This window comes from Chinchilla lanigera, unplaced genomic scaffold, assembly GCF_000276665.1.
Source record: "Chinchilla lanigera isolate Chin_1 unplaced genomic scaffold, ChiLan1.0 scaffold00072, whole genome shotgun sequence".
In the NCBI taxonomy this organism is placed as follows: domain Eukaryota; kingdom Metazoa; phylum Chordata; class Mammalia; order Rodentia; family Chinchillidae; genus Chinchilla; species Chinchilla lanigera.
Window position 1 is genome coordinate 5,471,159 of NW_004955473.1, and position 14,504 is coordinate 5,485,662.

At 38.7% G+C, this 14,504-nt stretch overlaps 1 protein-coding gene across 3 annotated transcripts in view; it reads right to left on the bottom strand.

Moving 5' to 3' along the window:
- Ocrl (oculocerebrorenal syndrome of Lowe) overlaps positions 1-11,219 on the bottom strand; it is a 53,294-nt gene extending 42,075 nt beyond the window's left edge. For 2 of the 3 annotated variants that reach the window (XM_013523070.1, XM_013523069.1), the window contains exons 1-3: positions 10,980-11,219; positions 10,676-10,758; positions 6,887-6,963 (exon numbers count right to left, since the gene is read on the bottom strand). In XM_013523070.1, coding sequence (XP_013378524.1) covers positions 6,887-6,963; positions 10,676-10,758; positions 10,980-11,018 — 199 coding nt within the window. In that variant the 5' untranslated portion in view covers positions 11,019-11,219. Of the gene's footprint in view, positions 1-6,886; positions 6,964-10,675; positions 10,763-10,979 lie in introns of all 3 variants that reach the window. The other variant, XM_013523071.1, reaches the window with a different exon arrangement.
- Between the last annotated feature and the right edge of the window lie 3,285 nt (positions 11,220-14,504).

Genomic DNA, 14,504 nt, shown 5'->3' on the forward strand with positions numbered 1-14,504 from the left:
TTCAAGATGGCCTTGAACTCACTATATAGCCCAGATTGGCCTTGAACTCATGGCAATCCTCTTGCCTGAGCCTCTGAGTGCTGGGATTACAGGCATGCACCACCACTCTCAGCTCAACAACTACTTTCAGTCACTACTCCTCAGTCTTAGAACACATTAAAAAATCCTTTCTTTTAATTTGCATTTCTCAAATGACCAATGATATTGAACATTTTTTCATATACTTATTTTCCATTTGTATTTCTTCATCTGAGAAGTGTAAATAAGATCCAAAAGGTACAATAGATACAGTGAAAGGGAGAGAAACTGTTCAAAAGGAAAGAACAACTGGGATGGGGGAAAAGAGTAAAGAAGGAAGGGAAAAAAAGGTATGTACAAATACACAAGATAGCTAAGATAATTGTACTACTAATTTCTATTAGTTCGTTGAAAGGAACCATTAGTGCTTATATTGTTTGATCAATTTTGCATGCCTATATCTGGTAATCTGAGCAACTACTTTGAAGATAACAATATGCAATATAATAACCATTGTTAATTTGCTATCATCTTATTTTCAAATTCTGTATCATTTTTATTTTTTTCTCTCTTTAAAATAAAAAAAAATTAAAAAACCTTTTTTGTTTAGTATTCTTAAAAAAAGGAATTTAATAATGCTAGCTCTAAAGACTATGAGCAATTCAACTTAGAAAACAATGAACTAAACCAATAAGCAAAGGGAACTCTTCAAAGCAAATCAAGGAATGCCGAACAGTAGGAAACATAACAACATGTTAATTAAAGTGCAGGCAAGTTAACTCCCCTCAACTATAACACACTCATTTAATATAATCTAAGTGTGTCCTTTAGATACTTCTTACAGAAAGCTAAAGAAGTGACCTTGAAAGCCCAGAGGTGACTTTCTCAACTCAGATTTAGACTGAAAATTTCCCATTGATCTCATTACCTCTATCCCTGTCCTGTAAAAGGGCAGAGAAGCAGAGTCTATCTGTAATTCTTTGCCTTCTGTCTTCAATTATCACCTGTGAGCTCAAGGTCTACCACAACCAACAAAAAGCATAAAACATACTTTCACATTTGAAGGCAGCACTCGTCACTTTAACCAATGTACAGAATCAACTGAGGTGTCATACAAGGATGGAATGGTGGATAAAGAAGAATGTATACTATGCAACAACAGAATTTTATTCACCCATAAAAAGAATTAAATCTTGTCATTTGTGCCAACACAGATGGAGCTAGAGGTCACTCATAATGTTAAGTGAAATAAATCTGGCACAGGAGGAGAAATACCACATATTTTCACTTATATGTGGAACCCCAAAAAGTTGACCTCATAGAAGTACACAAAAGAGTAGCTACTAGAGACTAGGAAGGGTAGGAGGAAGAGAGGATAGAGAGAGGTTGGATATAATAGGTACCGAAGTACAGTTAGACAGGAGGAATAAGTTCCAGTGCTCTATAGCACAGCAGGGTGACTACAGTCTACTATAATTTATTATATAATTTAAACTAATTATAAGAGAGGAGTCTGAAAGTTCTTGGCAGAAAGAAACGCTAATTACCCTATTTGACCATTATACATTGTATACATGTGAATTATCATATTGTACTTCACAAAATATGTGCAATTATTATGTGTCAATAAAAAAAGAATAGCACAAAGCAATATGCAAGTTCACAGTTCTCTTTTCTCTTGATGTCTTTTCTAGACTTCATTTCTTGTCCCTAGCTGAATTTGAAGATGTCAGGTATTTTAACCTTAGACCCAATCTACCTCTTCCTCTCTTATTTCTCTGGGATTGACCATTAGCGCCTGTCCTCTTGGCTAAATTAATCCTGGGTACTGAGTTCCTGAGATTAGCCTAGATCTATATTGGTGGGCTGGAGTAGCCTCAAACTTTTCTAGCTCCCTCACAAAACTGGATTGTAAATCTGACTCCATTATTCAGATATAACAGAAACAAATGGTAGGAACTAAGTTGCCTAATATTAAAATGTAGTCTCAGTGCTATCACTAGCATGATGAACTAAGCAGGCAATCAGGATATAGGTATTACATGTTCACCGGTATTATTTCATATCTTTTAGTTCTATAAAACCTGACCATTTGCAGACAGTTTTCTAAAGAGATGCACAGGTCAGGAAACAGAAAGGAAGTGAAAACTCAAAGACATTAACTTTTCATTTTGTCATAGACAACTACAGAGTATACGTGCACATATTTCAGGGTCCCAAACAGCAGCTTTACAACTTAACAACTGGTTATTTCTTATTAAAAATAATACTAAGAGAAACGGGTGAAAGAGGTTCTCAGAGTAACAAAAAAAAGGTAAAAATCTAGTAGGATGTTAATCTTAAGCCACATTCATTGTCTTTTCTCTTCCGTGTAGGGCTACAACTTGAAAAGCAAGGCGCCCACAGCAACTTAATATGTTATACAGCTGTCTTGTTTAATACATCTCTCTTACATGGGGCAGGCTAAATAGTTATAACGCTGTTCTTCTATATACAGTGACATAGATCCTAGTCATTGAAGGTATGTTAAGTCTTAATAAATACTGCTTTTTCTTTTTAACATGCTGTCTTAAAAGTCATATTCACTGACTATTTTTACTCACAGGAACAAATTCTGAGGAAAGAAAAGATGTTTAGGAAGATTTATATAGAGGTGAAATAAGGCGTTTTGCTCTACCACACCCTTCCATCATCACATTACTATTTATATTAGTGAAAAATAATCCAAATATCAAACACAGGGGAATAGTTACATTATAGACCATTCAGAAAATGGAAGAATATATCACTGTTAATACCATGGAAAGCACTCAAAATATAATGGCATGTGGAACAGACAAAAAATTACATAGGAGGATGCTGGACATGGTGGCACGTGCCTGTAATCCAATCCCGGCACTCAGGAAGCTGAAGCAAGAGGATTGGCGCAAGTTCCAGGTCAACCTAGGCTATATGAATTTCAGGCCAGCATGAACTACATAGTGAGACCCTGTCTCAAAAATACAAATAAACAAACAAAACTTACATAGGATGAGATTCACTCACTCTGAGGTTTAATGTGTAGGAAAAAGGCAAATGTTAGATATTTTATTTAAGGTTACTGTGTCAATTAATTGTGAAACTGACTGGGTTAAGAGATTCTTGGACAGGTGGTAGTTGGACTGTGAGGACACTATAATCGTCAGTGAATTAATCCACTGATGTACATAGCTGAATGGTGGTTAGAAGGCAGGGCCCTGCTAGAGGAGGTGGGTCACTGAAGGTGCGCCTTAGGAGAACATATTTCTCACTGGTACTCTCCCCTTGTGCTCTGCTTCCTGGCTACCATGAAATAAGGAGTTTTGCTGTACCACACCCTTCCACCATTATGTTTCCTAGAGCCTGGTGATCATCAACTGAAGCCCCTGAAACTGTAACCCCCAAAAACCTCTCCTCTTCATTTGTATATGTCAGAAATTTTGTATCAACAATGGGAAAGCTCACCAATATAGAAAATTTGTACCAAGAAGTGGAGTTGTTGCTGTGAATATACCTACCCATGCAGTTCAGAAGTCTATGGAACTGATCTGTGGGCAGAATTTGGAATAATTTGGAGAATCAGAATGGACAAAGTTAAGAATGCTGTAAGTAAAGTTTGATGGATAAATCCAGTAAAAGCTCAAAAGACCAGAATAGTGATAGGAATGTAGATGTTGTAAAGGCTAGGCTCATGAGATTTCAGATAGGAATGAGGACTCTACTAGGAATTAGAGTAGAGGCCGTGCATGTTGTGCTATGGCAAAAAATTTTGTCTACATTTTATCCATGTCCTAAGACTTCAGATGAGGATAAATTTTGTCTACATTTTATCCATGTCTTCTGACTGCAGATGAGGTTGAATTTAAAGGTGGTTGACTAATTGATCTGGCAATGGAAATTTTAAGGAAGTCTAATGCTCAGGTGGTGGCCTAGCAACATTTACTGTGAGAATCAGGAGCAAAAAGCACAGGAGAAAAATTTGAAAAATTTAAATTTTGGTCCAAGAAGAACGAAGTGTAAAGTTAAGACCAAAAGAGGTATGGTTGTGGAAGAGAATAGCACCATCAAAAAGAAATCAAGTATTTTCAGCCAGGACAAAAAAAAAATGCCTTGAGAGTATCTCAGTAATTAGCAAAACCTCACTCACCACAGACTCAAGGGTACAAAGTATAAATCTTCCTGTGAGAAGAGAACGTAGGTGCCCTGCTAAAGAAGAGTCACCAAGGGAACTGGTTCCCTGGGATTCATTTCACTGTGCTCAGTCATCTAGGCAATTCAGAATTTATTCCAAGGGGTCTTGGCTACTGCTTGACCTCGTGGCAGACCTTGATATTCTCTATGTGTTCTTATCTTTGCAACCACACAGAATGCAAGAGTTGTGGGTTCATGAAAGCTTCCACCCAGATGTCAAAGTGAAGGCCTGAGAGTCCAGGCAATGTGCCCTTGAGAGGGAAAGGCATGAAGCTGAAGGTATAGTGGAGATTCCAGGAAGCTGGAGATGCCAGGAATAAGAAACTTCTGCCAAGAAAAGCTGCAAGCAGCCAGCAGAGCCTGTCTGAGAAGCTGTGTGGAATGCAACAGGTAAGGCCATAGGGATGGGGCCACCCATGGCCTCTGGAACTCATATCTTGCCATGTAGTTACAGTATTTAATGTTTGCCATGCTTGATTTTGGTCTTGCTTTGGTCCTATTCTTTTCTATCCCCTATTCCTCCCTTTTGAAATAGGAATGTTGAGCTTGTACTTTTGAGAATATGGAATTTGCTACTTGATTTTATGGGGTTTCACAGCTCTATTACACAGTTTCTTGTTGCTAGAACAAAATCCCCAACACCTGCAACTTAAAGAAAGGAAGGTTTGGGGCTGGGGATTTAGCTCAGCAGCACAGTGCCTGCCTGGCAAGCACAAGGTCATGAGTTCAATTCCCGGTACCGGAGAAAAACCAAAAAAAAAAAAAAAAAAAAAAAAAGAAAGGAAGGTTTACTTTGGTTCACAGTTTTAGAGAGTTTAGTCATTGCATGGTCAGCCTGCTCCAAGGCAAAAATTGTATGGTAGAATGCTTTGGTGGCGGAAAGCTTTTCAACCTATGGCAGCCAGAAAACAGAGAGAGAAAAGAGGAGCTAGGGACAGGAATATACCCTTCTAGGTCATGCTTCCAGTGACTCACCTCTCCTGACCAAGCCCCACCTCCTAACACCATATTCAACTACAAACTCATCAGTGGGTTACTCCACTGATAAGGACAGTGTCCTCATGATCCCATCACCTTCCAAAAGTCCCACCTCTGAACACATGAAACCTTCAGAGGGCATTTTAGATCTAAGGTATAACAACAGCTAGAAGTCTGCCTTGAGTCTCACAGGAGACATTAGACTTCGACTATTAAGCAATGCTGGAATTGATGAGACTTTTGGGAAAAAATTACCACATTTTTTGTTGTATACAGGATAACTGTATTATGTTATATGAATAATTACACTTATTTGGAAATTAAGTATGGTCTAAGGAGATGTGATTAGGTGTCAAGTTGACAAGTGGCAGAGACTTGTGCCAATTAATTGTTAACTTGAGTGGATTAAGAGACTACTAGATAGGTGTCTGGATCATGGGGGCACTAGACTCATCAGTGGGTTAACCCACTGATGTTCACAGCTAATGCACTCTTAGGGGTAGAGTCCAGCTGGAGGAGATGGTTCGCTGGGAGTGTGCCATTGGACGGTGTATATCTTGCTGGTTCTCTTCCCCTATGATGTTTCCCACTTGCCATGAAGTGAGTAGCTTTGCTGTATCATGCCCCTCTACAATTATGTTTCTGGTTGCACTGACCATGGATTGAAACCTCTGAAGCTGTCAAGCAAATGAACTCCTTTTAATTTGTGGGTTTCAAGTATTTTGTCCCAGCAATGGGAATGCTGCACAATATAAAGTAGAATTTAGGTGACTCATTTTTTTTCCTGCTCTTTCCAAACTTTTCTTTTCTTGGTACCGGCAATTGAACTCAGGACCTCACGTTTGTCAGGCAGGCACTGTGCCACTGAGGTGAATCCCCAGCTCCAAACTTTTTAAAGTATGCATATTATTGTTTGATCAAAATAGTTTAAGTAGTTTAATAAAGCATCTATGCATGGTAGGATTCAATTTTTCCAAGAAGCTACAACTAATACAAAAGGCTTCTGCCTGATAAAACTACTGGATCTGCTGGGAACATAATACATTTATTTTCTAGTAATCAATTTCCTTTCTAGAGCAGTGTGAGATAACAGAAGCAACACCTCCTACACAAATCTTCCAATTTTTTGAGTTTTACTGTAGCAGATGAAACAGATTTTCTGTGCTTAGACCCCAAATTTGAGTACAGGAAGCCAATTATTTCCTCCCCAGAATCAATTTTCTTATGATTCACCCATGTCAAGGTTTGAGAATTAACACGATCAAGTGTAAGATAGTACAGTCTGGCAAGGCACATTGCTAAATGTCTTAGTTCCAAATTGTTTTGGAACAAAGTGCTAAATGTGCGAATCCAAGTGACCTTGGTACTTTACAATAAACAGAGCATCAGTTAACCCTAACAGTGTCATTTAAATCCACATATAGGTCAGTCAGCATGAAAAGACTACCTACACATGTAACAAACTATACATATCTCTAACCCCAGCCAGGGAAACAGTTCAACCCTTTAGCACTCTTAAGAGAAATACTGTCTTCTCAATGGTAGATTATAAATGTTGACTCTGTAGGCAAAGAGTAACATAATTCACTGTACATGCTGTGACAACTTTAAACATCTATGACATTATACAATGTAATAACCAAAGAAAATACAAAACTAGCTTAGCAATTAAAGCTGGTACCTTGTACACATTTGAAGTGGCTATTTATAGGAATAATATCTTGAACGTGTTCTTTCTCTTGCAGCTGGATTATTAACCTAGGAAACAGAAGAATTTATCAATGAATAGCCAGTGTAAAAATCCAAATCTTCCTAAATCTTTAGCAACAAAGTACTTTGCTGTCTTGCTGCATGATTTTAGTCTGTATTTATTAGAGTTGCTGCATCCAGTTTTGTGGATCTGTGCATCATGAGAGCTCTAGGGCTGTAAGACTGTTAGTGGTCATCAATATTAGAACACCACACTATTCTGTATGTCATGAAGAGTATGTGATACTCTGTGTCTTAAAAGTAGTATACAGACTTAAGAGCATGAACTATAGAGTTTATACCTTTAGAATATATGTTCCAGAGTAAAGGACTAACAGCTAGATGGGAACTCCATGACCACAAGGACCATAGCTGTCTTTTTTCATAGTATTTTTAGTACCTAGTAGAGATCCTGGCACATTACAGACACTCATGTGTGTTGAATCAATGAATTCAAAAATTTATACATTAGCTTTCCAAGTACATTCCCATAGCTTTTACCAGAGCAATTCTTTCTCTTCAAACAAGCATGCAGGTTCATGGAGCTGGAATAAGAGGGGATACTCAGCCACCTTGATATGTCAAAATAACCCCAGTGACCATAAGGTATCACAACTGGATTGCCTTCACATCCCTTGTGTTTGCTCTTTTGTTTTTCAACTTCATGCTGCTATATCATTAAGTACATAACTGAACTTGGCTTCCCAGTATGAAATGCAAGATTTCTAAATACATATCCATTTCTGGTATTTTCATTTTCATTTATTACTTATCCTTTCTTAGTAGCCTAGAATCAAAGTCTAACTTACTGGATAAACAGCCATTCCGAATATCAACTAGCTTTCCTAAAGTTAAGCACTCTTCTGGCAGTACTTTTTGCCTAGAATACTTCTTTCTTTTTCCTGAGACAAGCTCAAATATTACTTCCTCTGTGAAGCTTTCTCCATTATCCCCAAAGAGAACCACTAGCCTTATGCCCTTTGCTTGCCCCATAATAGAATACTTACACACTACAGTTTGGTTATATTTATTTCCCCACACTAATTTGAACTCTTTGAAAGCCAGGATCCTATCTTATTCAGTATTGTTTGCCACATAAAAGATGCTCAATAAATGTGGTTGGATAAGTGAACTAAATTAAGTTACAGGTAGAGGTGAACTTCTAAAATAACTATTCAACTTCCAACATTAAAAATATCATTGCTTTGAAGGGTCTGATTTCTTTTGTTTCCTTTATAAGGGGCTTGTTTTCACTTTTGGGTTTTTTTTTTTCCCAAATGTGTGAACTTTGGAGGGGATCTCTCCAGGGTAAGTTAGGCAGAACTAGGGAAATAAAAGTACTAATGCACAGATAACACTATAATGTCAAAATATGTGGAACAAAAATGGTGTTTATCATTAGCAGTAAAGCTTTAACTGAACTATATTGTTAAAAATCATTATAAGACAAACTGAGAATTTAAGTGAATTACACATTTATGCAGCATCTACTATATTAAACATTTTAAAAATTGAAAAGACTAATAAGAAACATAAAAATATCCAAACATAATTATTCATTTAAGAATTAAATGATTTAAAATAATAGGTATATGGCAATACAATGGAAATTCAACAGCTTATCTATTATAATAGATCATAATTTCTTATCCTTGAAAAAATAAATGTGTTTGATCCTGTTTCCAATAAAACTCAGTGTTAACTTTCGCTCAAGTAAATTTCCCCTACAGTTGATAGTAGGAACCACTGATGTAAACATTAAGAGAGAGTTCTAGGATAAAAAGTCCTGAAGTAAAAAAGTTTTGGACACCCAAGTCAGAGAAGGCATTCTAGAGAATAGAATCTAAGGATTACAGATAGCATTATGATTGTAGGTGTCTCTAGCAAGTGGCTGCAAAAGAAATTCCTCAATGTAATGCAGAAATACTGTGCATAAATTCAGATCTCAACTGTTTATTTCCCAAAAGTTAACAAGTGACTTAACCTCTGTGTCTCAGTCTCTTTGGTAAAATGGAGATGATTTTAATATTTTAAGGATTGAATAAATTAATAAAAACTGCTCAGAACAGCATCTGGCACATATCAAATGTGAGTGTGTTGTTACACCCTCTCAACGTATAGAACTGGAATATGAGAATTTGACCTCTGTGGGGAAGATACAAATAGTCATGAGAGCTACTCCTGCCAAGTTTTAAAGTTCTTCCAGTGCAAAGGCCCAGACAGGATGAGGCACTTATCACAAAGCTAGCTGCTTACTCCCTTATTAGCTGAACAGAGTTCCCCACCTATTAAACCAAGGGACTAGATCCTCAGCCAAGGTCTTCTCAACAATGTAGTTATTCTATTCATTTCTCAGAATGCTCTTTTTTTTTTTTGGTACCAGGAAGTGGACTCAGGACCTTGCACTTGCCAGGCAGGCGCTGTGCCGCTAAGCTATATCACCGGCCCCATAATTTTGTTTTTTACAGAAGAGGAAAGCAAGAAACAAATGCAAAAACTACTGGTTTGCCTCAGGGTCACCTATTTTCAGCCATTCTAACCTTTGGAAGTGGTGGTGGTGTTTCACTTTTCAATTCAGTTTTCTGTTGAATTTAATTTTATTAAACTGGTCTTCCAGGGTTTGATGAAATTTGAGAAAAACAGCACGAATTTCTCATATCAACTGAACTGACCAAACAAGACCTTGGAAAGAATTACTTTATTGCACTAGCTGATGTTGTTACACTGGCACCAATAGTCTCAGCTAAGTGGAAGCCAGGCTAGTGGGAATTTCTTCTGTGTAAATCGAGCAGCATAAACAGATTTCAAAGTAGAGCCTGAGAAAAGCTGTTTTTATGTAGAACCTAGTATTAGGAGATGGCAATGTTTAAGTGATCAACACTTTTTAAACTAGGAAAAAATTGTTCAGAAGGCAATGAACAACCAAGGGAAGTGGCCTGGGCATACAGGAATGGGAGCCCCTGATATATAATGGTCACTAGAGATACTTTTAAGATGAGGCATTAGAGGCAAAAGAGTGAGGTTAGCAGCTATGGTGACAGCTTATCAAAATAATCTTTTGCTCAATCAGTCAACAACATTTACTGAGCTCCTGTGTCCAAGGCAGAGTTGGAGGGGACACATGCTGATAAAATGCCAAATGCCATTTATATTTCTACCCATCTCATTTTCTTTCCAATAGTCAATTGAGGCTGAACTAATGACTATACCATCAAGCAAGTGGAATAGGGGGGTGGGGGACCTGGAGGAACCAGCTGAATGGGGCTAAGACAAGAAGTCTGCAACATTAATAATGAAGCACTACCACAACACTTTCACTTTTCGCAAACCACTTTTTGCGTTTATTATCATCCAATTACATATCCAAAGGCTATAAGGCAGTTAATGTTTTATTCAACTGATGAGGAAACCAAGACCCAGAGTCTTACTGACTTAACCCGAGGTTACACAACACATGTCAGTTGCAGAGGCAGGAACTAAGAACCCAGGCTTCCTACTTCCCTGCCCATTGAGTCCTTCCACTGAGCAATACAGCCAAGAGCAATCTACTGCCTTGGAAGTTGGGGGCAAAACCCTGTAGTTAGTGACCACTAGCACTGCACACCTGGGCATGAACCTGTTGCCCGCGTGGCCTCGGTGGGAGGGTAGGTGGTTCGTCGCGGTTAAGGCTGGGAGTTAATGGTGGGGTCCACACTTCCGTGGGAATCAGATGGTTACTTACTCATATTGTCCGTTCCTCTGGGCTAGGGTCAGGGCGCAGGGCTCCCGGAGGGGACCCTTCATCTCCAAACCCTCGACAGTATGCGGGCTCTGGTCAAGGGTCTCCTTTTCAGAAGCGTGGCCAGAGAGGGGTGACGCGGGCCGCCTCCCGGTGTCCCCAAGCATCGCTTCCCAAGCCGGCCCCTCCCCCGCTCTGCTCCGCCTCTGGGCCTCGCGGCGCCCCCGCCCCGCCGTATTCCGCAGTCTCCGGGACCCCCACCCGCGGCCCTGCGCGGCCTCCCCTCCCCCTTCGCACGAGCGGATACTGCAACGGGCTGAGCGCCGACTGGGAGCGGCGGCTCCATTCGGGTGGCCTCCAGGCTCAGCGGAGCTGCGGACTGCAGGCAAATCCGACGACAGTGTCTCCCGCCTCCTGCCACCCACCCGACCCAGCTGCGCGCTGTTTGAGAAACAGCTCGGCGCAAGGCGCTAGGAGCCAAAGAGCCGGGAGATGAGAGCCTGACCCGAGAGAGAGAGAGAGCGGCGCCAGTTTTCCAGGCCTCCAGTTTTCCAGGCCGCCGCAGATTCCGCCCTCTGCGGCCAACTTGGGGAACTGCAGCGAGAAACCTGTGACTGCGGGTGTCTCTATCCTGTCCAGCAAGGAATGCATTTTCTTTTTTCTTTTCTTTTCTTTTCTTTTCTTTTCTTTTCTTTTCTTTTCTTTTCTTTTCTTTTCTTTTCTTTTCTTTTCTTTTGTTCTTTGTAAATACTTCTTTTGTATTGACTGGTCTTTTGGCGTTCTTTTTTTTAAGAAACAGACATCCATTTACAAAATAGCATAAGAACAATGCAAGCAATACTGAATTACAGACAAAGCGGTAGGAAATTAACAATGGTTGTTGTATGACGTATTGATATCTTCAGAGTGGTTTCTCAGGAAAACAAATAGAGACATGCAAGATTGATCAAATAATTAATCATTAACTGTTCCTTTCAGTAAAGTGATAGAAGTCAGTAGTACAACTATGTTAGCTATCCTGTATATACATACATACATACTTTCCCCTTCTTTCCCTTCTCTTTGCCCTCATCCCAGTTGCTTTTTACTTTTGATCATTTTCCTTTCGTTTCACAATGTCTATCATGCCTCCTAATTTGTATTCACTCTTTCAGGTTCTTACACTAGTGAGACAATACATTGCTTACACATGGAGCTAAGGAATACATTTTAAATGCTACTTTGTGACGTAGCAAAGTTCCAGAATTCTTCGGACACTGACAGTTGCCACCGAAACAAAACACAGTCATACCTGTGAGGGAACTCAAACGTATTGGGCCAATAGAACTCACACCATCCAGTTAAAAGATCCTTATCAAGGTTAGGTTGCACCCTGTTGGTTATTTTCTCAGTGTTCTTCCTTTCCTTTTCCTTCCATACCTTACACTGGAAAATTTCCAAAAGCTCAGGCCTTTGCTCCTCCTTTACATTCCTTCCAGGTCACCTTTAAGTAAGCAAAGCCCAAATATATATTCCTGACACAGGCATCCTACCTCATATATTCTGTCAAAACTAAACTCATCATTTTACACAGCCACCCAGCCTTGAAACCTCAAAATCACATGTTTATTTCCCTCTACTAATCTCTGTATCCAATCAGTCAACAAGTCTTGTTAATATTCTCCTTGGAATAGCTTTTCAATTCTTTTTATTTCCCTTCACACTTCTACCACTTTATTGCAAGCCCTTGTGATGTCTTGAATTACCTACCCCCATCTCATTGTCTTTAATCTTTCCTCTGACTTTTTTTATTCTGTTGACAGACACAAAAAGTATTCTTCACAAAGTAATGTTTTAATTGTGTTATTCATTTGAGCCAGAATCTACACTGGTCTGGAAATCAGGACTGATTTTAAATCTATAAAAACAGCGTAGTGTAGTGTGGAGATAAGAGAAACCAATGGAACAGAACACAAAGCTTCAAAACACTCTTTTCCCCAGTACACATATTTGGAAACCTGATGTTCAGCATATATGACATTTCAAATCATTGAAAGGATGGGTTATTCAGTAAATGGTAATGGGACTATCGATTTTCCACACAGAAAATTATTAAATTAGATCCTTACCTCACACCATAGAGGGAAAATCAATTCTATGTGGATTAAAGATCTAAGTGAAAAGCAAAACATTTCAATTTCCAGAAGTAAATGAGAGAAGAGAAACCTGGGGTGTAGCTCAGTGATATAGCACATGTTTAGCATAAACAAGCACCAAAAAAGAAAAAAAGAATATTTGTATTATTTTGAAATAGGGAATAAGAATGATACCAAAAGTTACCTCAAATTTTGAAATGTATGTACTTCACAATATAAGCAAGTTAGAAGACAAGCCATAGAGTGGAAGAAGACTTTTTCACTGCATATACTGAACAAAGGATAATCTATGAAGTCCTATACTTCTAGCTGTCATTATCTTTCTGACTTCCTCTCCTACTGTTCTTTCCAACTTGCTCTGCTACATTTCACTGGCTTCTTGTTTTTCTTTGGATTTGTCAGATACAGTTTTGCCTCAGGCCCTTTGCACTTGCTGTTTACTTTGCCTGCACTCTCACCTCCTTCAGGTCTCTGCATAAATCTCACTTTGTCTGTGAGACCTACCTACGTTAGTTTATTTAAAATTTTAAGTCAGTAATTCCCTTTTTCACTCCCACATGCTCCTTATCCCTCTTTCCTGTTTATTTTTCTTCATAGGATTTATCACTATGGTCTGTCCTCTCTCTCTCTCTCTCTCTCTTTGAGACAGGGTCTCCCTGTGTAGTTCAGGCTGGTCTTGAGTTCACTATGTAGCCCAAGCTGGCCTGGAAATCATGGCTATCCTCCTGCCTCAGGCTGAGTGCTGGGATTACAGGCATGTGCCACCACAACTGGCTCAACTATGCTCTGTTCTGTCTCAAGCTTATTTGTGCTTTCCCTACTACAGTGTAAATTCCACGAGGGTAAGCATGTTATCTGTTTTGTTCAGTACTGTGTTCTTAGTGCCTAGAACCACTACTGGAACAAAGTAGATGTTAGAAAAATATTGATTAAAGGAATGACTGAATAAATTAATTAGTATCCAGGATGTGAAACAACTCCTATGAATAAGAAAAAGAAAGAAACCTAGTAGAAAAATTGACAAAATACATGAATAATCAATTTATAGCCAATGAAACTCAAAGGGTCAATAAAGACCTGCAAGGATGCCTAACTTTATTACTATTCAAGGAAATTAAAAAAAAAAAACCATGACATATTACTTCACAACCACTGGTTTGGCAAAAAATTTTTAAAGTCAGAGAATATCAAGTGTGTTGAGGATGTACAACAGATAGAACTCTGACCTACTGCAATAAGGAAGACAAGTTGGTAATATTGTTATGAAGGTCAGTTTGACAATGTCTAACAAAGTTGAGAATACAGGACCCTTCAACTCATAGATTCAGTACCTAGGTATAGACCCTTTGTATTAAAGAGATGAATAATGTCCATTGCCACATTATCTGTAATCTCAAAAGCTGGAAGCAAATTAAATGTCAGTTGGTAAGTGAATGCATAATCATAATATTCATTAAATTAAATATGGTACTGTTTTGTACTTCAAGTGAGGGCTGGGAGTATAGCTCAGCATTAGAGTGTTTGCATGGCATGCATGAGGCCCTGGATTTAATCTCCAGCACTATCAAAAAATGGAAAAAATAATTAAAAATGAATGAATTAGGGCTGTAGTGCATGGAATAGCAGTTAAATTGCATAAATATAATTACGAGCAAAAACAAATATAAAACATATACTGTCTTCACTTAAAGTCTGAA